At 34.2% G+C, this 22,849-nt stretch overlaps 1 protein-coding gene across 5 annotated transcripts in view; it reads left to right on the top strand.

Moving 5' to 3' along the window:
• AKAP9 (A-kinase anchoring protein 9) overlaps positions 1-22,849 on the top strand; it is a 166,543-nt gene that overhangs the window by 118,924 nt on the left and 24,770 nt on the right. For 3 of the 5 annotated variants that reach the window (XM_070369878.1, XM_070369877.1, XM_070369879.1), the window contains 10 exons: positions 1,376-1,538; positions 2,352-2,564; positions 5,185-5,417; positions 6,351-6,470; positions 8,030-8,206; positions 13,149-13,253; positions 18,397-18,549; positions 18,884-19,063; positions 20,026-21,102; positions 22,299-22,439. In XM_070369878.1, the coding sequence (XP_070225979.1) occupies positions 1,376-1,538; positions 2,352-2,564; positions 5,185-5,417; positions 6,351-6,470; positions 8,030-8,206; positions 13,149-13,253; positions 18,397-18,549; positions 18,884-19,063; positions 20,026-21,102; positions 22,299-22,439 (2,562 nt within the window). Of the gene's footprint in view, positions 1-1,375; positions 1,539-2,351; positions 2,565-3,706; positions 3,746-5,184; positions 5,418-6,350; positions 6,471-8,029; positions 8,207-13,148; positions 13,254-18,396; positions 18,550-18,883; positions 19,064-20,025; positions 21,103-22,298; positions 22,440-22,849 lie in introns of all 5 variants that reach the window. The other 2 variants (XM_070369876.1, XM_070369875.1) reach the window with 1 other exon arrangement.

Here is a 22,849-nt window from a genome sequence, read left to right as displayed (position 1 = left end):
GTGACAAAATATTTACTGATTGTTTATAAGTATTTCTGATGTAGGTTTTAAATTATTGTTTGAGAATATTGAATATGATATTTTTATATATTTCACATTATTAGGTGTAGGTATTGTATAAATATTAGGAATAAACTGTACCTTACCTAGATAGAAGAGATTTTTTAACATTTACAATGTTTACATAAATATTTGAAAGACTGTCTTATTCCAGTAAGGTATTGGTACTCTCTGCCATAATAAGTGAAGTTTGTTTGCTAGATCTACTGCATTTGAGTCCCTGCCAACTTTTTGTTTTGCTTTGTAAAACTGAAGTTCCTAATATTTCTTGTAGGCTTTACTGTAATATTTAAATGCATTTTAATGAAATTTTATACCTTGTCAAGAGATAGAATATAGACACAAACTTTAAATTTTTTTCTAAAGGAAGTATTTATTTTGTTGTAAGTGTATTGTATTTGTATAGTAAATTTGAAGAAGGAAAAAACTCATATCCTAGTTAGTTAGAGCTATGAACTCTTGGAGATTCATGTATTTACCAGGCAGCCATTTTATAATGTACAGAAAAAAATTACATGGGGAAGCAGTTGATTTATTTTTAAAATATTGACTCTGACTATAAGTGCAGAAGCATGCTGTATATAAATAGTTCATGTTTTATGGCCACTTTTTAATATTAAAAATTAATATGTACTGGTTATCCACATTAAAGGAAAGTAATCTTTTGCCAGTCAAAAGTAAAAAAATATATATATGAATTTTATCTTTGTTGAGGTAATAGCATATTACTAGAGATATTTTAGAGAATATTTTGTGATTAAAATGTATTTAATTTCCCATTATGACTCTTAAATGTATGTTCATATTATTTTCAAATAAGTTATGAATGATAAAATTTAAAACAAGACTAGTTCCACGCTGGTTGGATACTGATTTATCCAACAACGAAAAGTTACCACCAAAAGCCTTGTTTAGTAACTCTAAAATCTATTTTCTATGGCAAATTTTAAAATGCTGTGGTAAATTTTTTTAAATTTAATAATGTTAATATTAAGTACTAGAAACACTTGAGCTCAATTTTCCCCCTTATAGTTGTTTCAGTAAAAACAGAGAAAGCAGGTACTAACAGTAAGAAGCAATTATTTCTGTTGAGTAAAGTTAGAATATATCTCTGTATACATTTCTTGTGCACAGCTAATGTGTCTACTGAACTGCGCTATCTACTAATATTAGCATGCACTAGAAATATTAAATGACTACAGTTCAACAGTATATCTTTATTTTCATTAAAAAATTTTTTAAAAGCTTTAATAGAGAATGGCACTGATATTCTTAACACTCTGTCTTCCTTCATATACTTTCCCTCTTTGTTTAGCTGGAACATGCAAAAGTTACACAGACAGAATTGATGCGTGAATCATTTAGACAGAAACAAGAAGTGACTGAGTCCCTTAAGTGCCAAGACGAGTTGCGAGAGCGCCTTCATGAGGAGTCCAGGGCCAGAGAACAGCTGGCTGTGGAGCTCAGTAAGGCCGAGGGTGAGTACCCTGCTGTTGGCTATTGAGGATGGAGAAATTTCAAATCTAAAAATAGATTTTGGTGCAAGCCAAGTTTGGAAACCAGCAATCTACTTTTAATTTCAAATGACCACTGAAAAATAGTTGTAGCTTGTCTTCAAAATTCCTCTAAGCAGCTTTTAAAACTATATATAGTTTTTAATTATGAAAGTACTTAATAGAATTATATGAAAGTATTTAAAATTATACAAAATACAAAAGTGAATGATGGTGAGTTGTTACCATAATCCCTCCATCCTAAGACAGCTCTTTTCATTTAAAGATGAGGGAACTGGAACAGAGATACTAATAAATTGTTCGAAGTCACCTTTAAATGCTGATTCCAGGCTTTAAGCCTCTGAAGCCCCACGCTATTTATATCATACCATGCTATTGTGGGTGATAGGCTTCTAGAATCACTTTGTCAACTTTCTCTAGTATATTTAAAATGTGATTCAGTTCACAGGCATTTGATTTATATTAAGCTTTCCAGGAACCTATCTCTTTAATAAAATATGTTACACCAACATGATGTGATAAATTAGCATAACAAGTAATAGAAAATTCAGAGAAATTTCATATTTAAACACAATGGCTAATAAGAATACTGTATTGAACATATTATAGTTGCTACTATCATCAGCAGCAAATTGATTTAAGGTTTTTAAAAGGTGAAAGGATTTATTTTTTTTTTTGAAATGATTTGAAATTTGCTGACAGTACACCTTTTTTTAATATAAATATGTAATAGCAAAATTTGAAATAATAACCATTCCTTGTTAATTTTATTTATAGGTGTCATTGATGGCTATGCAGATGAGAAAACACTTTTTGAAAGGCAAATTCAGGAAAAAACTGATATAATAGATCGTCTTGAGCAGGAGTTGTTATGTGCAGGTAGTAGATTACAAGAACTAGAAGCAGAGCAACAGCAGATCCAAGAAGAAAGAGAATTACTGTCGCGGCAGAAGGAGGCTATGAAAGCAGGGGCGGGCCCTGCTGAGCAGCGTACGTATCTCTCGACTTCATGTGAAACGTTCCTTAAAAGTTCAACATGACTTCTTTTTCCCCTTTCAGTGCCATGATTTATGCTTTATATAAGGATTGAAAAATAATAAGAAAATCTACCTTACTGGTAATTGTCTTATTAGCCAACCATGTGGAATCAGGTTTGGTTTTTTCCTTCTTTTTCCTTTGGCATATGATAACAGGAATGATAATTCTTTGTATTTCCTCAAACCTCTGCCTAAAGAGAACGCTGGATATAATGAAGCAGGATTTTTTTTTAAGTTGTATGAGATTTAGTTCTTTTAATTGCAGAAAGGCAGCAAAATGTACACCTGGATTAACTAACTAAGAGCACTGATCTGGCACTAGTTGTGAGCAGGGTGGGGTGGATTTCACCCTGCAAGATAATAGATTGAAAAGGCTATTAGAAGCAGGCTGACATTTAGTTGAATATAAGCAGGAGGTCAAAGAATAAATAAGTTTACTGATAACCTCTAATCTTTTCTTAAATGAAAAATTAGGTAAATTAGTGGTTTAAAAAATAGATGTCAGTCTTTGTAACAGTGGAACTTTAAATCCTTTTAGTCATATCCTTTCACCTTTATATTATGGCTTCCTTGGTAGCTCAGTTGGTAAAGACTCTGCCTGCAATGCAGGAGACCCCGGTTCGATTCCTGGATTGGGAGAAGGGACGGCTACCCACTCCAGTATTCTGGCCTGGAGAATTCCATGGGCTGTATTATAGTCCATGGGGTCACAAAGAGTCGGACACAGCTGAGTGACTTTCACTTTCATCTTTATATTATACATGCAGTTAGAATTATAAATGTTTAGTTTTACTAATTAAATTTTATCAATTTAGAGATACAACATACATTTTTATAATATGGTAAAACTTTTCTGGTTGCTCAGATTTGTTTAACACAGGTTTAGGGTTGTCCTTTTTCATGTGCAAAGTGTGTTTATCATGCATGTACAATATTCAAAGAATTTGAATACGTCTCAAAATGTAACCTGTGACAGTATGTTCAGCTTTTACTCCTAGTTGTTTTGTGTGTGTGTATATATTACTGTGTTTTAGGAAATAGCTGACATGTAAATCACCATGTTTTGTTGTATGTGTGTGTGTTTTTTCCTAATAGGACTAGTAGATGCTGCAGTCGATGCAGCGCCTGGAGCAGGTGTGTTTACACAGTTGCATGGCCATTGGGTGACCCTTGGATTTTTCAGTCAACTAATATATCTCTAATTTTGCTGCTGTGTTTTATACTTACAAGTTTTTCTAACAACAAAAAAAACTTTTCTTACAATAAAAATTTGGAATTAAAAACTGAGATTCATAGTGACCATCATCATATTATTCCCACAGAGCTTAAGACTATTTCAGTTTTTTCAAGAAAATGGATGAAATAGTGGTAGGCAATATAATATAAATTAAAAGTTATTTTCTTTAACGAATATATTAAGTTCTTACAACCTATGCCTTTTTACAGTACTCTTTTCTAAATCAGTATCTAAGATGATGGTATCAACAAGATCAGTGAAATTTAGTGAAGAGACTTTCTGGTTGATTACTTTTGTATTAACATCTAAATCAGCGTTGTTTAAAAGGAAAGCTGCTTTCTGTAGATTCTTAATCCGTTTAAAAGGAAAGCTGCTTTCTGTAGATTCTTAATCCTGAGTACAGTGTCGACAGACCAGTTAGTGTAAAGACTCTGGAGTTACAGTCATTCCATTTTCTTCATTAGACAATTGTTTTACTTTGCTGTATAAAATTTATTATTGTATGACTAATAATAGCTAAAACTTACATGTATATGTAGTCCTTACATAGTCTAGGCACTATTTTTCACACATTGATATATTAACTTATTTGATATATTATAAATTAACTTATTGTGGGGAAATAACTCAGAGGTCAGTACTGTTATTAACTCCCATTTGACATACAAGGAAATTGAAGGACATCATATTAAATGTCAGAAGTGGTAGAGTTAGGATGTTAACCCACAGTCTTTGCGCTTAAGCACCACACTGCCTCTCATACTTGTCAGTTTTCCCTTGATACACATACATGTGAATGTGTAAGACTAACTCAGGAATGTGGATCAAATAAGGAGAAAGACTAACAGGAAATTCTGATTCTGGTTATGTTTCTTTTCTGTAACTCTTACTTACCTTGGTTAAAAATTTACAGTATTTGATTTTCGTGTGTGTTGTGTATGCATATAAAAATGACTTTACAGGTTTGGAATGGATTGACTTTCGCCTGAGGTGAGTTATTTCTGTGCTTGCATTTGGTTAGATTTTGCTCGTTTCCTTGTAGTGAAAGTGGACTTTGAGGGGGTCATTTGCTGTGTTCTTTTATTGTTTTTAGTGATAGGACATAATTCTTTTTGTTAATTCTGTATGATTTTATTGATACTAGCTTGCTTACTTATATCGGAATGTGTTATTTTGATATTTTCACATAAGTATTTTCCTTTTTCACATGTTTTTGAAATGAAACTCAGCCCCTTAACTTCATGAAGTTAAAATCTGAACACAGTTATGGGTGATTTCCTTATCATAACATCATTAATTGTGACTTAATGTAGTATGTTTTTGCATTCATGAACAGAATTACTACAGGAGACAGAAAAACTGATGAAGGAAAAACTAGAGGTACAGTGTCAAGCTGAAAAAGTGCGTGATGACCTTCAAAAACAAGTGAAAGCTCTAGAAATGGACGTCGAAGAGCAAGTCAGTAGATTTATAGAACTGGAACAGGAGAAAAATGCTGAACTAATGGATTTAAGGCAACAAAACCAAGCACTGGAAAAGCAGTTAGAAAAAATGAGAAAATTTTTAGATGTAAGTATTCTCAACTTTAATAACTTTTTCATGGGAATGCTACTTGCTACTGTTCTATGTTGTGGATTTTAAATTATGAAAAGACTTAAATTCTACTATTTTTATCTGTGTCATCTAATTAATTAAAAAGTATTACTTAAAAATTTTTATTATGCAGCTTTTAGAATTAAAAGCAGTACCAACAGATTACGAATAAGCCCTACCAGTTAGCCTTTCCAGATTCATAGTTAAGAAACTTGTCCTAGCCTTTTTCTGAACCAGTAGTCAGACCAAGTAAGGATCCTAAGAGCTAACTGTCCACCATTTCACCCATAAAACGTATACACACGAGTAACAGTGTGCCCTGGAAGCAAAGAACTGCAGCTGTTTTATGCTGTCATTACTGTCTTCCAAAAAAGATGTTAAATCTCTAATTTCATGTGGATTTTCTTCTTTGGAGTTTCATTAAGTCTTATGTTATCTTCACAGATCAGAGAATCAGATTCTAAAATACATTGTAATTTTAGGTATTTTAAAAAACCTATATTAAAATGAAAAAAATGTAACTACAACACAATTTGTTCTACTTATTTTGCCTAAATATTGGGAGTCCTCCTTTGTTCCAAAAAAGTAAATGCATTTTAAGGAGACCATTTTAATTTCATTTTGTATTTAACATTACTTGAATTGTAAAAAGTGTTGTGCTTCAGATAACATTTAAGTGCTTGCATTTTTGCTGAAGAGCCGTGGGTTATGTATCATACAAGAGCCCTACTAGGCTATGTACCACGCAACAAGTGTTATCTTTTTAAACCTTTTTGGTTTGGAGCATTTCTGTGATCATCAGTCGTTCATCTTCAAACAGGCAACTGTGCCTACAATTAAAGGGAAGTAAGGGAAATAATAACGTCAATAAATATTATTTCTTCAGTTACTATCATTATTAAACTTTAGGAGCAAGCTGTCGATAGAGAACACGAGAGAGATGTATTCCAACAGGAAATACAGAAACTAGAACAACAACTTAAGGTCGTGCCTCGATTCCAGCCTGTCAGTGAACACCAAACTAGAGAGGTAATGTTTTTATTGATACTGTCTTCCGTACGTTAATTTGTATATTATATATAAAGTAAGATTCATATCTTAAAAAACTTGAATTCTTTCTATTGTATATCAGTTTTCAAAATCAGAAACTTAAATATTACTTCAATATGAGAAGGTAAAGATACCAAAGAAGTATAAAATACCTATAACTCATTGTCGTAAAATGTTATCTACAGTCTTATTTAACAAAAGGTATCTTTAAAAACAAAAAACCAGAAGGAATCTGATGTAGAAAAGCGTTATCTACTGGAGCAGTAGAAAAGTTAGCAGTCCCCACAGTTCATAGTCACTCTTTGTGTTCCTGACATATTCTAGATTTTGAAAAATAGCTGTGTGTTTGTTGAATCTGAAAAGAATATTTAAGCTCTAGAACTTAGTCATTTCCTACTATTTGTTTCCTTATTATTAAAAAGGGTAATTTGCCTCATTCATAAAACTTTAGGAAACTAAGTTAGGAAACTAACAAAAAGTATGTGTTTGATTTTCTTCCAAAACATTGTGATCCATTTGTTTTCTTCTTATTTAGCCAGATCTGATTCTCTAGCTTCTGATTTTCTCAGGACCAAAAAAAAAAAAAAAGAAACATCTAGCTGTTACCAGTACATTGTGCCATTTTGCTCTGCCTGCTTTATTGTCTTCTCCTTTAACCTTACTTCAAGTCTTAGTCCAGCCTTGGTTGTTCAGGCTTCTCCTCAGGCTTTATTACTGTCCTTTCTCAACCTCTAATTGTAGGTAAGCTAGCATTTCTTTTAATGTTTTAAGGAAGAAGTGCCATTTTTAGATAATTTCCTCTAAGAATCTCACTGAAATAAGGTAGAGTTTCTTTTTTCTTACCATCATATTTCTTTTTTTAATAAGCTTTCTCCATTTGAGCACAACTAATTTCACAAGCTCTCTTACTGATCTTTCCTATATCCTTCCATCTGCTTCTTATCCAAATCACTTTTTCAGGGCACATGGATCCCTTGCACTGCCTGGCATCCTGATCCCTCTCCTAGGCTGGTGGAATGTGTGGGCTGAAAAGCTTTTTTCCAAGTAACTGTATTAAAGGTCCCCAGTTCCCTTCTGTCCCTATGGTATTTTAGAACCACTGTATTATTATATATGTTGATAAACCGTTGGTGGAAAGAAAAGTATAATCCATGAAAGTTTTTTAGGTCATTGTATCTCACATATGAATGTAAGTACTGTGTAAACTTGTTTTCTTTATTAGGTTTTAGTGTGGTTGTGCCATTAGAGCTAGCAATTCAACATTATTCAAAAATGCATTTATTTTTTCCTCCTAGCTAGGGAAAGCCTTAGTCTTAACAGAACTCTCTTAAAAGAATTGGTGAAAGCAATATTATTTCTCTTTAGTGCTGCTTAGAAGCATCAACTCAGAAAACGTTGCTGTAGTTGGAGGTGATAGTGCCATCCTTATCAAAAATACAATTAAGCATAGGATCTAAAAAAATCTGAAAGGAGGATAGATTTATTACTAACATCCTTACATATTTTAACATTACAGTTTTTGCTTATTATATTTCCAGGTTGAGCAGTTAACAAATCATCTGAAAGAAAAAACGGACAAGTGCAGTGAGCTTTTGCTGTCTAAAGAGCAGCTTCAGAGGGATATACAGGAGCGGAATGAAGAAATTGAGAAATTGGAGTTCAGAGTAAGGGAGCTGGAGCAAGCCTTACTCGTTAGTGCAGACACTTTTCAAAAGGTGTGACATTTTCTTTGGGTTAATTTTATCAAGTGTTTTAGTACAGATTATGCTTAGTTGCATGAACATGTTTATTTACATAAAAAAATTACTAAGGACTCTTTTTTTTTTTTTAGTTTTCTGAATGTTGAGTTTTGTTTTTTTTTTTAATTTTATTTTATTTTTAAACTTTACATAATTGTATTAGTTTTGCCAAATATCAAAATGAATCCGCCACAGGTATACATGTGTTCCCCATCCTGAACCCTCCTCCCTCCTCCCTCCCCATACCATCCCTCTGGGTCGTCCCAGTGCACTAGCCCCAAGCATCCAGTATCGTGCATCAAACCTGGACTGGCAACTCGTTTCTTACATGATATTTTACATGTTTCAATGTCATTCTCCCAAATCTTCCCACCCTCTCCCTCTCCCACAGAGTCCTTTAGACTGTTTTGTACATCAGTGTCTCTTTCGCTGTCTCATACACCGGGTTATTGTTACCATCTTTCTAAATTCCATATATATGCGTTAGTATACTGTATTTATATTTTTCCTTCTGGCTTACTTCACTCTGTATAATAGGCTCCAGTTTCATCCACCTCATTAGAACTGATTCAAATGTATTCTTTTTAATGGCTGAGTAATACTCCATTGTGTATATGTACCACAGCTTTCTTATCCATTCATCTGCTGATGGACATCTAGGTTGCTTCCATGTCCTGGCTATTATAAACAGTGCTGCGATGAACATTGGGGTACACGTGTCTCTTTCCCTTCTGGTTTCCTCAGTGTGTATGCCCAGCAGTGGGATTGCTGGATCATAAGGCAGTTCTATTTGCAGTTTTTTAAGGAATCTCCACACTGTTCTCCATAGTGGCTGTACTAGTTTGCATTCCCACCAACAGTGTAAGAGGGTTCCCTTTTCTCCACACCCTCTCCATCATTCATTATTTGTAGACTTTTGGATCGCAGCCATTCTGACTGGTGTGAAATGGTACCTCATAGTGGTTTTGATTTGCATTTCTCTGATAATGAGTGATGTTGAGCATTTTTTCATGTGTTTGTTAGCCATCTGTATGTCTTCTTTGGAGAAATGTCTATTTAGTTCTTTGGCCCATTTTTTGATTGGGTCGTTTATTTTTCTGGAGTTGAGCTGTAGGAGTTGCTTGTATATTTTTGAGATTAGTTGTTTGTCCGTTGCTTCATTTGCTATTATTTTCTCCCATTCTGAAGGCTGTCTTTTCACCTTGCTAATAGTTTCCTTTGATGTGCAGAAGCTTTTAAGGTTAATTAGGTCCCATTTGTTTTATTTTTGATTTTATTTCCAATATTCTGGGAGGTGGGTCATAGAGGATCCTGCTGTGATGTATGTCCGAGAGTGTTTTGCCTATGTTCTCCTCTAGGAGTTTTATAGTTTCTGGTCTTATGTTGAGATCTTTAATCCATTTTGAGTTTATTTTTGTGTATGGTGTTAGAAAGTGGTCTAGTTTCATTCTTTTACAAGTGGTTGACCAGATTTCCCAGCACCACTTGTTAAAGAGATTGTCTTTAATCCATTGTATATTCTTGCCTCCTTTGTCAAAGATAAGGTGTCCATATGTGCGTGGATTTATCTCTGGGCTTTCTATTTTATTCCATTGATCTATATGTCTGTCTTTGTGCCAGTACCATACTGTCTTGATAACTGTGGCTTTGTAGTAGAGCCTGAAGTCAGGTAGGTTGATTCCTCCAGTTCCATTTTTCTTTCTCAAGATCGCTTTGGCTATTCGAGGTTTTTTGTATTTCCGTACAAATTGTGAAATTATTTGTTCTAGCTCTGTGAAGAATACTGTTGGTAGCTTGATAGGGATTGCGTTGAATCTATAAATTGCTTTGGGTAGTATACTCATTTTCACTGTATTGATTCTTCCAATCCATGAACATGGTATATTTCTCCATCTGTTAGTGTCCTCTTTGATTTCTTTCACCAGTGTTTTATAGTTTTCTATATATAGGTCTTTAGTTTCTTTAGGTAGATATATTCCTAAGTATTTTATTCTTTCCATTGCAATGGTGAATGGAATTGTTTCCTTAATTTCTCTTTCTGTTTTCTCATTATTAGTGTATAGGAATGCAAGGGATTTCTGTGTGTTGATTTTATATCCTGCAACTTTACTATAGTCATTGATTATTTCTAGTAATTTTCTGGTGGAATCTTTAGGGTTTTCTACGTAGAGGATCATGTCATCTGCAAATAGTGAGAGTTTTACTTTTTCTTTTCCAATTTGGATTCCTTTTATTTCTTTTTCTGCTCTGATTGCTGTGGCCAAAACTTCCAAAACTATGTTGAATAGTAATGGTGAAAGTGGGCACCCTTGTCTTGTTCCTGACTTTAGAGGAAATGCTTTCAATTTTTCACCATTGAGGATAATGTTTGCTGTGGGTTTGTCATATATAGCTTTTATTATGTTGAGGTATGTTCCTTCTATTCCTGCTTTCTGGAGAGTTTTTATCATAAATGGATGTTGAATTTTGTCAAAGGCTTTCTCTGCATCTGTTGAGATAATCATATGGTTTTTATTTTTCAATTTGTTAATGTGGTGTATTACATTGATTGATTTGCGGATATTGAAGAATCCTTGCATCCCTGGGATAAAGCCCACTTGATCATGGAAAAAGATTTTCCATGCAAATAGGGACCAAAAGAAAGCAGGAATAGCAATACTCATATCAGATAAAATAGACTTTAAAACAAAGGCTGTGAAAAGAGACAAAGAAGGTCACTACATAATGATCAAAGGATCAATCCAAGAAGAAAATATAACAATTATAAATATATATGCACCCAACATGGGAGCACCATAGTACGTAAGACAAATGCTAACAAGTATGAAAGGAGAAATTAACAATAACATAATAATAGTGGGAGACTTTAATACCCCACTTACACCTATGGATAGATCAACTAAACAGAAAATTAACAAGGAAACACAAACTTGAAATGATACAATGGACCAGTTAGACCTAATTGATATCTATAGGACATTTCATCCCAAAACAATGAATTTCACCTTTTTCTCAAGCGCACATGGAACCTTCTCCAGGATAGATCACATCCTGGGCCATAAAGCTAGCCTTGGTAAATTCAAAAAAATAGAAATCATTCCAAGCATCTTTTCTGACCACAATGCAGTAAGATTAGATCTCAATTACAGGAGAAAAACTATGAAAAATTCCAACATATGGAGGCTGAACAACACGCTGCTGAATAACCAACAAATCACAGAAGAAATCAAAAAAGAAATCAAAATTTGCATAGAAACGAATGAAAATGAAAACACAACAACCCAAAACCTGTGGGACATGGTAAAAGCAGTCCTAAGGGGAAAGTTCATAGCAATACAGGCACACCTCAAGAAACAAGAAAAAAGTCAAATAAATAACCTAACTCTACACCTAAAGCAACTAGAAAAGGAAGAAATGAAGAACCCCAGGGTTAGTAGAAGGAAAGAAATCTTAAAAATTAGAGCAAAAATAAATGCAAAAAAAACAAGAGAGACCATAGCAAAAATCAACAAAACCAAAAGCTGGTTCTTTGAAAGGATAAATAAAATTGACAAACCATTAGCCAGACTCATCAAGAAACAAAGGGAGAAAAATCAAATCAACAAAATTAGAAACGAAAATGGAGAGATCACAACAGACAACACAGAAATAGAAAGGATCATAAGAGACTGCTGTCAACAATTATATGCCAATAAAATGGACAACGTGGAAGAAATGGACAAATTCTTAGAAAAGTACAACTTTCCAAAACTCGACCAGGAAGAAATAGAAAATCTTAACAGACCCATCACAAGCACGGAAATTGAAACTGTAATCAAAAATCTTCCAGCAAACAAAAGCCCCGGTCCAGATGGCTTCACAGCTGAATTCTACCAAAAATTTAGAGAAGAGCTAACACCTATCCTGCTCAAACTCTTCCAGAAAATTGCAGAGGAAGGTAAACTTCCAAACTCATTCTATGAGGCCACCATCACCCTAATACCAAAACCTGACAAAGATCCCACAAAAAAAGAAAACTACAGGCCAATATCACTGATGAACATAGATGCAAAAATCCTTAACAAAATTCTAGCAATCAGAATCCAACAACACATTAAAAAGATCATACACCATGATCAAGTGGGCTTTATCCTAAGGACTCTTGATATTGTTGCATAATGTATCTGTATGTCTTCATTAACATCATAACCATTTCTGTTTATTCTTTTTTTTTTTTTTAACTTTACAAATTGTATTAGTTTTGCCAAATATCAAAATGAATCTGCCACAGGTATACATGTGTTCCCCATCCTGAACCCTCCTCCCTCCTCCCTCCTCCCTCCCCATATCATCCCTCTGGGTCGTCCCAGTGCACTAGCCCCAAGCATCCAGTATCGTGCATCAAACCTGGACTGGCAACTCATTTCATACATGATATTATACATGTTTCAATGCCATTCTCTCAAATCTTCCCACCCTATTCTTTTCTCCAAATATCCCTTGCATACTGGGTCCTGATTAAGAAAGATTAAGCCAGAAGACTTAATTACCCTTTAAAGCATTAATAAGATTCTAAAATAACAGCCAAGTGAAAATCTGTAGGCACCAGTTCAGGCTGTAGGCACCAGTTCAGGCTGATGCCGTGCCCCAGGCTAAGAAGCAGTGAGATCTGTTCCTATTATGCTAAAGAAAAGCAGGATAAGGAACTTTGGGAATGTAGGAGATGAGGGGATAGCCTTCATTTTACCTGAGAAATGAATTTTAAGATTGTCAGGCATTCTTGTTTTAATTTATATAAAGTACATTCAAGAGTGAATGTTGTAACTTTTGATTGTTCACTAATGTAGACTACTTCTAATTCAAGAAACACTTCTCCAATTAAAATGGATAATTAGGATTTAATGTCTGAAATTTTGAGAAAATTTTTATGTATTTAAAGGTAGAGGACCGAAAACACTTTGGAGCTATAGAAGCTAAAGCAGAATTGTCTCTAGAAATACAATTGCAGGCAGAGCGAGATGCCATAGACAGAAAGGAAAAAGAGGTAAGTTTATTTTTAATGACAAAATGTGGCTTGAATTACTTTAGAAAATTTAATTTGATTAGAATGGAGTTCATGGTGTGAAACCAAAGTATATAGACTGTTTCTTAGCTCATTGCCTAAGCTGCCGTTGAAGGCAGTAAACATTTAAACGAGTAAACTGGAATGAAGAAGAGGGGACACATGGCCTGGACAGAGAAGGGAGTTTTGAGGACAAAAAGGTGGCCAGTTTGGTAGGTATGAATTAAATGAAGACGAGAGGAGAGAGAGAGAGTAGTGTTGGGGCACAAGGAAGTATCTTCCTCCTGGCCTTGCCATGGGCTTTGACTTACTGCTGCTTTCCTGTGGAGTTTGTTTTTTCTAAAGTTATATTTCCCTGGGAGATAGTAGTGACTTTTTACAGTGTACTAATATACATCTTCTTAATTCTATAAAGTTCTTTTATGTTTTTCTGCTCCCTCCCTTCCCCCTACCCCGAGAAAACCAGAAGATGCACTTTTAAAACAGCCATCATTTTCAAGTCCTAATTATTTGAACCTTTGTCTATCATCAGTTTTTCTCTAGCATATTGTTCCTTGCTATCTAGCTATAGCATATCATTTTAAATGTTTCAAAAGTTTCAATTACATTTTTATCTCTTTCCATATAATTTTCTCAGAACATTTGATGTGTATTTATTGAGTGTAAACAGTTTATAAGTGTTAATGAGTACTTTGAAAAAAAGAAGATTGATTTAGATGTCACCTAAAACTATAGCTCAGAGAACTTGTAGTTTAGAGAAGAAAAAAGTCATCTATATAAATGATGGAAATGATTATTTTCATGAAAATTATTATTTTCTCATTATCTCATAGTACTAACTAATGTTTATCTGAGAGATTCTTATTTTACTTTTTGGCTTTTATGTGAGTGACTGGGGACACTTTTGTGGACATATAATCACTTGTTAATGTGTGCTTCAAAAAAAATTAACATTTAAAGATTTCTCTTACACTAAATAATCAAATAGATGATCTGCTTTCTAAAAAATGGGACTCCAAAACTGGTCACAAGGCAGAAATAATTGATTAAATATAGTAAAATTTTATATTGTCATTTGAATTTTATTTAACACTACTTAACCTCTTAATTTCTTGAAGTAAGGATCTAATAAGTGTCTCCTACTTAGAATTATATTTGTTGGAATTACAACAGACCTTAGAGAGCTTGTATCAACTAGCTACCAGTTTTTACAGATGAAACAGAGCCAGACTTGCTGAGTGAGTAAAGAATTAAGTTGACAGCTAACCTTGATCTACTCCAGTATCCTTGCCTGGGAAATCCCATGGACAGAGGAGCCTGGCAGGTGACAGTCCATGGGGTCACAAAAGAGTCAGACATAAGTTAGCGACTAAACAACAAACTTGGTCTACTAATTTTGAATAACAGTGACAAGTGTTCTATCAGAACCTAGTCACTCAGTAAGTGGAGACTGAAAGATAGGGATGTAAAATTGAAACATATCTTTTAAAGAAAATAACTTCTTATGCATTCTTTCCTGCACTAGACAAATGTTTTCAGATATCTGACAGTATAAACGTAGGATGTCTATGTGTTGTTATATTTGAGATACCTCCCACTACTCTGATAGCCTAATTTGTGTACAACTTTTTAAAAAGTTTATTACAATATTTAGAAATGCAGAGTGAAAGAACAGAAAACCTTAAGATAGATAAGGGTTTCAGGCTGTATAAGAGGAGAATAATGTGGAGAGAAATAGAAGAGTTTCTTTAAGAAAAAGATGCTTTCAATAGGATAGGTTTTAAGTAGAGCGACTTAGCAGCAGCAGCAATGAGATCGAACTTACAAATGACAATAATAAATAATAATAGTTAACTTTGTTGAGGTCTGTGCTAGAACGTGGTCAGTATTTTAATTAATGCCTTGTGTCCTTAACCTTAAACTCTCCGTGAGGATAGGTTCTTTTGGTGTTTCCACTTTATTGAGTAAACCAGATCTTAATAAAGGTTAAGGAACTTGCTCATGGTCACACAGTAAGTAGCTGAACCAGAATTCCTCCTCAATTTCTCTCATTCTGGAGCTTTGTGATGCTTTACTGCCAAAACATCCAGGCATGTTTTGCCTTGCTGATGAGAAATTATCATAAACAGTCATTCAGTATTTGTTGAATTGCCATGTGTAGAGCACCACTGTCCAATTTTAAAACCAGCACCAATCTCAAGGAATCTTCTGTCTAATTAGGATATATATATGTATGTATGTGCTGGACTGTGATAAGTTGCTTCAGTCGTGTCCGACTCTGTGATCCCGTGGACTGTAGCCCACCAGACTCCTCTGTCCATAAGATTCTCCATGCAAGAATACTGGAGTCGGTTGCCATGCCCTCTCCAGGAGATCTTCCAGACCCACGGATCTAACCTGTATCTCTTATGTCTCCTGCATTGGCAGGAGGGTTCTTTACCACTAGTGCCGCCTGGGAAGCACGTGTGTGGTGTGTGTGTGTGTGTGTGTGCATGTAGCCCGTGTGTGTGTGTACACATTTGAAGCCAGTGTGTGTGTACACATTTGAAAGAAAAAATTCTTAAAACACAAATAGGTGCTAATTAATGTAATCCAGACAATCTAGATATCATTTGGTAGCTAAATTAAACAAGGTTAAACCAAAAAGCTGCCATTCTATTTTTAAACCTTAATAATATTTTTCTGGTTCTTGGTTATCATAGCCTCAGTAATAAGACAGCCAGGGACCAAAACTGAAGTCTGGCTGTGAAGAGGAAAGAATGCCTCACCGTGTCATTTTGGGAATTGAAGTCTCTGTTTTGATGCCTCAAGTTCAGCTGCTTATGATGGGAATGTTAGTGCTTTAGATGAGTGCTTCTGAAACTTGAATGGGCTATGAATCCCCTTAGGGATCGTTTTAAAATGAAGACTGATTCAGTAGGCCCAGGGTGAGGCTTGAGAATCTGTGCTTCAAACATGTTCCCATGTGATGCTAGTTCTCCTCCCAGGACTACACTTTGAATATTAAGGCTAAGAATTTGACCATAACCTGTTTTATCAAAAAAGAAAATAAGTGTGAGGTGAGACAGGCAAGGGCAGCAATTTTGAGCTTAAATATCTATGTATGTGTTGAAATAATACCTTGTCACCAAAAGTAGTCATAGAAGATAGAAGAAGTATAAATGTAATCTATTAGGTAACTTTGAAGAAGATATAATCATCACAATTTTCAGGAGACTAACCTGATAATTATATGTGTGCAGCTAATAACTATATTTCAGGTGTTATTACTGAGCTTAATACCAGTATTAAAGAAAATTATTTAAATGTAAGTCTTAGACATTAGTTATTAGAAGTAGGATAAATAATAGTTAAGAATGTCAGGTTCCAGAGGTAAACTCCTGAGGTTCAAAAGTGACTTCCACATACTAGCCTTGTGACTGCAGAACAAGGGACTCCTGTCTCAGTGACTCCCTTCCTCATCTCTGAAATGGAGATAATTCTAGTAAAGATGTATAAAGTCATTGCTACTGCTGCTGCTAAGTCGCTTCAGTCGTGTCCAACTCTGTGGGACCCCACAGACGGCAGCCCACCAGGCTCCCCCGTCCCTGGGATTCTCAAGGCAAGAACACTGGAGTGGGTTGCCATTTCCTTCTCCAATGCATGAAAGTGAAAAGTGCAGGTGAAGTCACTCAGTCATGTCTGAGTCATTACAGGGCTTTTAAAGAATAATACATATAAAGCATATCATGCAGTGTCTTAACAGTGAGTTGCCTGTAAGCGTTAGTTGCTCGGTCATGTCCGACTCTTTGCAACCCCACGGGCTTCTGTCCATGGAATTCTCCAGGCAAGAATATGGAGTGGGTTTCCATTCCTTTCTTCAGGGGATCTTCCCGGCCCAGAAATCGAACCTGAGTCTCCTGCATTGCAGGCAGATTCTTTACCATCTGAGTCATCAGGGAAGCTATAAATGATGGCTATTTATTACTAATATAAATATGATTTCTGTTACAGAAATATTAGGTTAAATGATTTTGAAGGTCTTTGCTTTGCTAATGCTAAGATATAATTCTGACTACGTGTACTCAGTCACTCTGTCGTGTCCGACCCTTTGTTACCCCATGAACTGTAGCCTTAGAGGCTCCTCTGTCCATGGGATTCTCCAGGCAAGAATACTGGAGTGGTTGCCATTTCCTCCTCCTCTGACTACATGTTGGTGTGTAATCAGAATGTGCCCCCTTTCAAGTTCTAAGATGATGAATGATTTATAAGTATTCTTTGGGCCAGCTGCCACTAAATGCTGCCCTTGTATCTTAGGTTGGTCTTAATGCAGCAGTTTTGATCATTAGATAAATAAGCATTTGAAAATCCATTCATTAAAAATATAGAAGAACTTGCAAAGCATTGGGGTAAACAACTGTTCCTGTCCTCAAGCAAGCCCAATTTTTAAAATATAAATAGCTGTTACTATTCACCATTAGTTTCAATCTCTACATAACTATCAAAGAGCAATTGCTTTACCATTAGTGATAATCTGTGCTCAGAGCTGAATTTCAGTTGTCTTATGCATAGGAACACTCTAGTTATTCTCCTAAAATGGTTTACTAACTTACTCTGTAAGTTTCTGTGTGTCAGACCTATGTATCTCTTGGTCTTAGAGTCTGCCTCTGCTCCCTTCTGCCCAAATAAGGCATGTGGCTGCCAAACCTTTTATGGGGTTAAGTATTAATATGGACTGAATTGAGTTAGTCTCATTTGGTGGCTAAAATAACTGACTTAATTCTACAGCTTTCTTGAGCCTTTTTGATAGCAGTTAATTTAACATAAAATAAGATTTAAAATGTGGATTCTTTCCCTTCCTCTCATAACTCTTTTATGCTTTATCAGGAGATAATATTTGGTAGGAAATGGCTCCTTATAGCCTTCCTCTGGGAAGGATAGTTTTAAAGTGTTTAGTTTGAAAATGTCTGGAAGCCACGCAGTTATATCTGGCTTAGAGAAACCCCTTTCCTTTATTTTCATGGCTCACCTGTTTTAAGCATGCATCCTGTAGAGCTTAATCCAGCAGTCTTCATTCTCTCTTGACAAATAAACATCTATATGAACAGTATTTTTCTCTCTCCCTTTGATAATTTTGATATCAAAGATCACAAACTTAGAAGAGCAGTTAGAACAGTTCAGAGAAGAACTGGAAAATAAGAATGAAGAAGTCCAGCAGCTACATATGCAGTTAGAAATACAGAAAAAGGAATCTACTACCCGCCTACAAGAACTTGAACAAGAAAACAAATTATTTAAGGTAATTGCTCAAGGAAAACTTTGCCTCTAAATAATTCATTGTTTTTGTCTTGTATAGTCATAAGTATTAAGCATTTGCTAAATCCAGCTGCTACATAATGCTTAACAGAGGAATAATAGCTGCAAATGGATTTGCATAGAGTTTATGTTCAACCCAACATATGAAAAATTTTGGAGACCTGTATCAAAACATTTTAAAATTTATTGATTTATAATAATTATATAGTAGCTTTGAACATTTTGGGTGCTGTAGCTTGGTAAGAGTTAATTGACAGAATGGTCTAAAGATCACATGTAATGCTCTATCCAACTGGGATGGTTATCTTTGTTCCTAGGATGAAATGGAGAAACTGGGATTTATCATAAAGGAATCTGATGCTATCTCTACTCAGGATCAACATGTACTGTTTGGGAAATTTGCTCAAATAATGCAAGAAAAAGAGGTAGAAATTGACCGATTGAATGAGCAAATTATGAAACTTCAGCATCAACTTAAAATGACGACAGATAACAAGGTACACTAATTTAAAATTACTATATGAAACTATTTAAATTAGAATTTTATTTTTATTGAAGTAGTTGATTTACACTATGGTGTTAATTTCAGGTGTACAGCAAACGGATCTAGTTTTCTCCAGATTATTTTCCATTATAAGTTATTACAAGATATTAAACAGAGTTCCCTGCTTATACAGTTAACCTTTCATGCTTATCTTTTTTATGTATAGTCATTTGTGTTGCTGTGAACATTGGGGTGTGTGTATCTTTTCAAATTAGACTTCTTGCCTTTTCTGGATATATGCCCAGGAATGGAATTGCTGGATCATATTCTGTTTTCCTTTTTTTAAGGAACGTCCATACTGTTTTTCATAGTGGTTAAGCTAGAATTTTAAAGGGCAAAATAGTTATTTTTCAGTTTATTTTTTAATGTAAAAACCAAATAAAACCTAATTCTCTTTTATCCATTAATTTTGATTTATTAAGACATCTTAGTTTAACAAGCTATGTGTATTTGTATCCATTCCTAATATTGTCAAACATTTTTGATGTTTCATAGTCTCTGGTACCTCAGATTTCATCCTATCATTCTAACCGAAATATTAAAAACTTCAAAATTCTTCTATTATGTTTGAGTTTTTAAATAAGATAGTGATATTTAAGCACTATCTGTTATAGACTTTTATTTTAATACTTTTCATCCTTTTCAATTAGAATATATTGATACTGACTATTTTACTTTCAGGAAATCAGCTATTAAATGCATAAATTACTCTATAATAATTTTCTGAAAGAAGTTCTAAGTAAGGTCATTTTTGGTATGATGTAAGGCTTGTGGTCTATATTAAAATTTAGTATTTCTGAGAAGTACTTTTGTGTATATGATCAACACTTTAATAAGATATTGCCTTAATAAAATAAAATTCCCCAAATATAAATACATAGTTATTACATATGTTGCTTTTTTGTTAACTGATAGATTATTGAAGAAAAAAATGAACTTATAAGGGATCTTGAAACCCAGATAGAATGTTTGTTGAGTGATCAAGAACGTGTGAAGAAAAATAGAGAAGAAGAAATCGAGCAGCTGAATGAAGTGATTGAAAAACTTCAACAGGAATTGGCAAATATTGAACAAAAGACATCAGTGGTTGCTAATTCTCTCCCAGAAGAAGCAGATAGTTTAAAACATCAGTTGGATATGGTAACAGCTGAAAAATTGGCTTTGGAACAGCAAGTAGAAAACACTAATGAAGAAATGGCCTTGACAAAAAATGCACTTAAAGAAACCAATTTAAAAATGAACCAACTAACAGAAGAATTATACAACTTAAAGAGAGAACGTGAAGAAATTGAAAAAATCCATAGCATACCAGAGAAAAGTGTTAACTTGGCCATAGATGACCTGAACAAAAACAAACCAGGACTAGAGGTAGTCCTTCCTGAGGACGCTCTTCAGCCCCTAGAAAATCAGACTTACCTCAATTCTTTTGAAGAAAACAGCAAAGTTTCCATAAGCAGCTTGGAAACAAAGGTGCTACAGCTCGAGAGCACTGTGAGCGCAAAGGACTTAGAACTTACCCAGTGTCGTAAACAGATGAAGGACATGCAGGAGCAAGGCCAGTCTGAAAAAGAAGTGCTGGAAAACAAGATTGTAAACCTACAGAATACACTTGAGGAAAAAGTTGCCGCTGCTCTTGTGAGTCAAGTCCAACTTGAAGCAGTTAAAGAATATGCAAAATTCTGGCAAGATAAACAATCAACTTCATCAAAACCTGAAAGAACGAATATACAGAATTTGACTCAACTAACAGAAAATGAAATGGAGTCAAATGTGTCAGCACTGACCTTGAGAATATCAGAATTAGAAAGCCAGGTGGTTGAAATGCAGACTAGTTTGATTTTAGAAAAAGAACAGATAGAAATTGCAGAAAAAAATGCTCTGGAAAAAGAAAAGAAGCTACTAGAACTGCAGAAGCTATTGGAGGACAATGAGAAAAAACAGGGAAGCAAAGAAAGGGAAAGAAGCCCTCCAGGAGACTTTGAAATTCTCAAGGTTAGTTTGTATTTGATCTTTTTCACTTAAATACCTTAAGAAACTCTTTTCCCTTTTCCTTAAACTTACTGCTAACTTATTAAATTCAAACAATGCTCTTTATATCTAGCAACTCCATATATAAAGGGTTTTTATTTTTAAAAAATGACCATTCTGTATGGTCATATTATTTTCACTAGAATAATGGATACAAACTGTATTTTGTATAGTTTTAAAATCACAGTATTTATTTTACTGCCATAGTCATTATGAGCAGTCGTAAGTAGAGCAGTCCCAAGAAACGTGGAAATGTTAAGGATAGCAAATGTCCTCTGGAACTTGTGTGGATTTTTTCCCTCTTTCTTCCAATATGCATGGTAAGTGTTATCATTCCTTTTACACAATGAAAAATATCAGAATATATTAGTGTTCTAGTGCATTAATGTATGAGTGATAAATCATTTGCTTTTACAGATTCTATACCTGTTAGATTTCATCCTTTCTTCTCTGAAAGTCTGTTTATGTAAAGTTCTAAAAGCGTAGGTATTAGCATAGGACAGATGTGGAAGGACTTTAATTTTCAGATTCTCACTTTATATATTTGTAATTTTGAGTACTGTGTAGTCTTATCTGAACACCAGAAATTAACTGATATATTAGGTTCCTATGAATATTTATTTGTCAAAGAGTAGTGATTCTTTCCATTTACTAGGCTTTTTCCTTCTAGCTAACTGAAACTATATAAATTACTATAAAAATATTTAAAACAGTAATATGACTTTCCATATGATTAAAATATCTTAGTAAGATTTTATTATTTCTTAGTATCTAAGAAATATCTTACCAAACCACCTCATATTTTTTGAGGAGAGTGATATAAATATGAAAAATTTTTGAATAGATAACTGAAACTGTTTCATTAATTATAAAATTTTTTAGGATATATTCTAATGACCTGATTTACCTTTCATTCCCAGAAAAATCATTCTTTGTGTGTGTGTGTGTGTGTGTGTGTGTGTACGTGTGTGTACTGACTCAAGAATATAAATTGATGGTTCTGAAGAGTTTCCCTATTTGTTGAAAGAACATGGGTCTATTTAACCCCTTTAATCTGATAGGCAGTTGTTCCTGAAAAAGCTTTATTGAAATATTCAAGTACCTTGAATTTGGCTTTATTTTTTGAAAATGACATGTTTGTGTTTTCCACTACCATTTAGACAACTGCTGAGCTGTTTCATACCAATGAAGAAAATGGACTTTTTGGTCAGCTTGAGACTGTTAGAGCAGAGTCTGCTGCTACTAAAGAAGAACTTGCCAGTTACAAAGAGAAGGCAGAAAAACTTCAGGAAGAACTTTTGGTAAAATTAATAACATAGCTTCTATTTCTACCTATTTTATTTCAAAGTGTATATTCTCTTAATATGAAAACAATCTCAGATCTATAATTTAACAGCTTAGGGAAAAAAAATCTTTCATAAATTTGATGAAAAGTTATTATAAATTTCATTGCTCTCATCTTTCTTGTTTGGTTTTCCTTGGAATCTCTTTTAATCTCTTAAAAGGGGGATGCTTTTAATCTTCTAGTCTAGTTAATAAAGAAGGAGAAGGACGGATGTTAACCCCTGAGAACCAAAAATAGAGTCCGATAAAATGATTTCACTTCTGTGTTAATCTGTGACTTTATATATATGCAAATGTGTATGAAAACTCTGTTTCTGAAATGTTTTCCCTGTTATTCTGTGGAAAATGAGCATACTAACATGATTAT

Source organism: Bos mutus, chromosome 4, assembly GCF_027580195.1.
Source record: "Bos mutus isolate GX-2022 chromosome 4, NWIPB_WYAK_1.1, whole genome shotgun sequence".
Lineage (NCBI taxonomy): Eukaryota > Metazoa > Chordata > Mammalia > Artiodactyla > Bovidae > Bos > Bos mutus.
The sequence above is the reverse complement of the archived record's forward strand: the minus strand, read 5'-3'. Positions and strand labels throughout refer to the sequence as shown.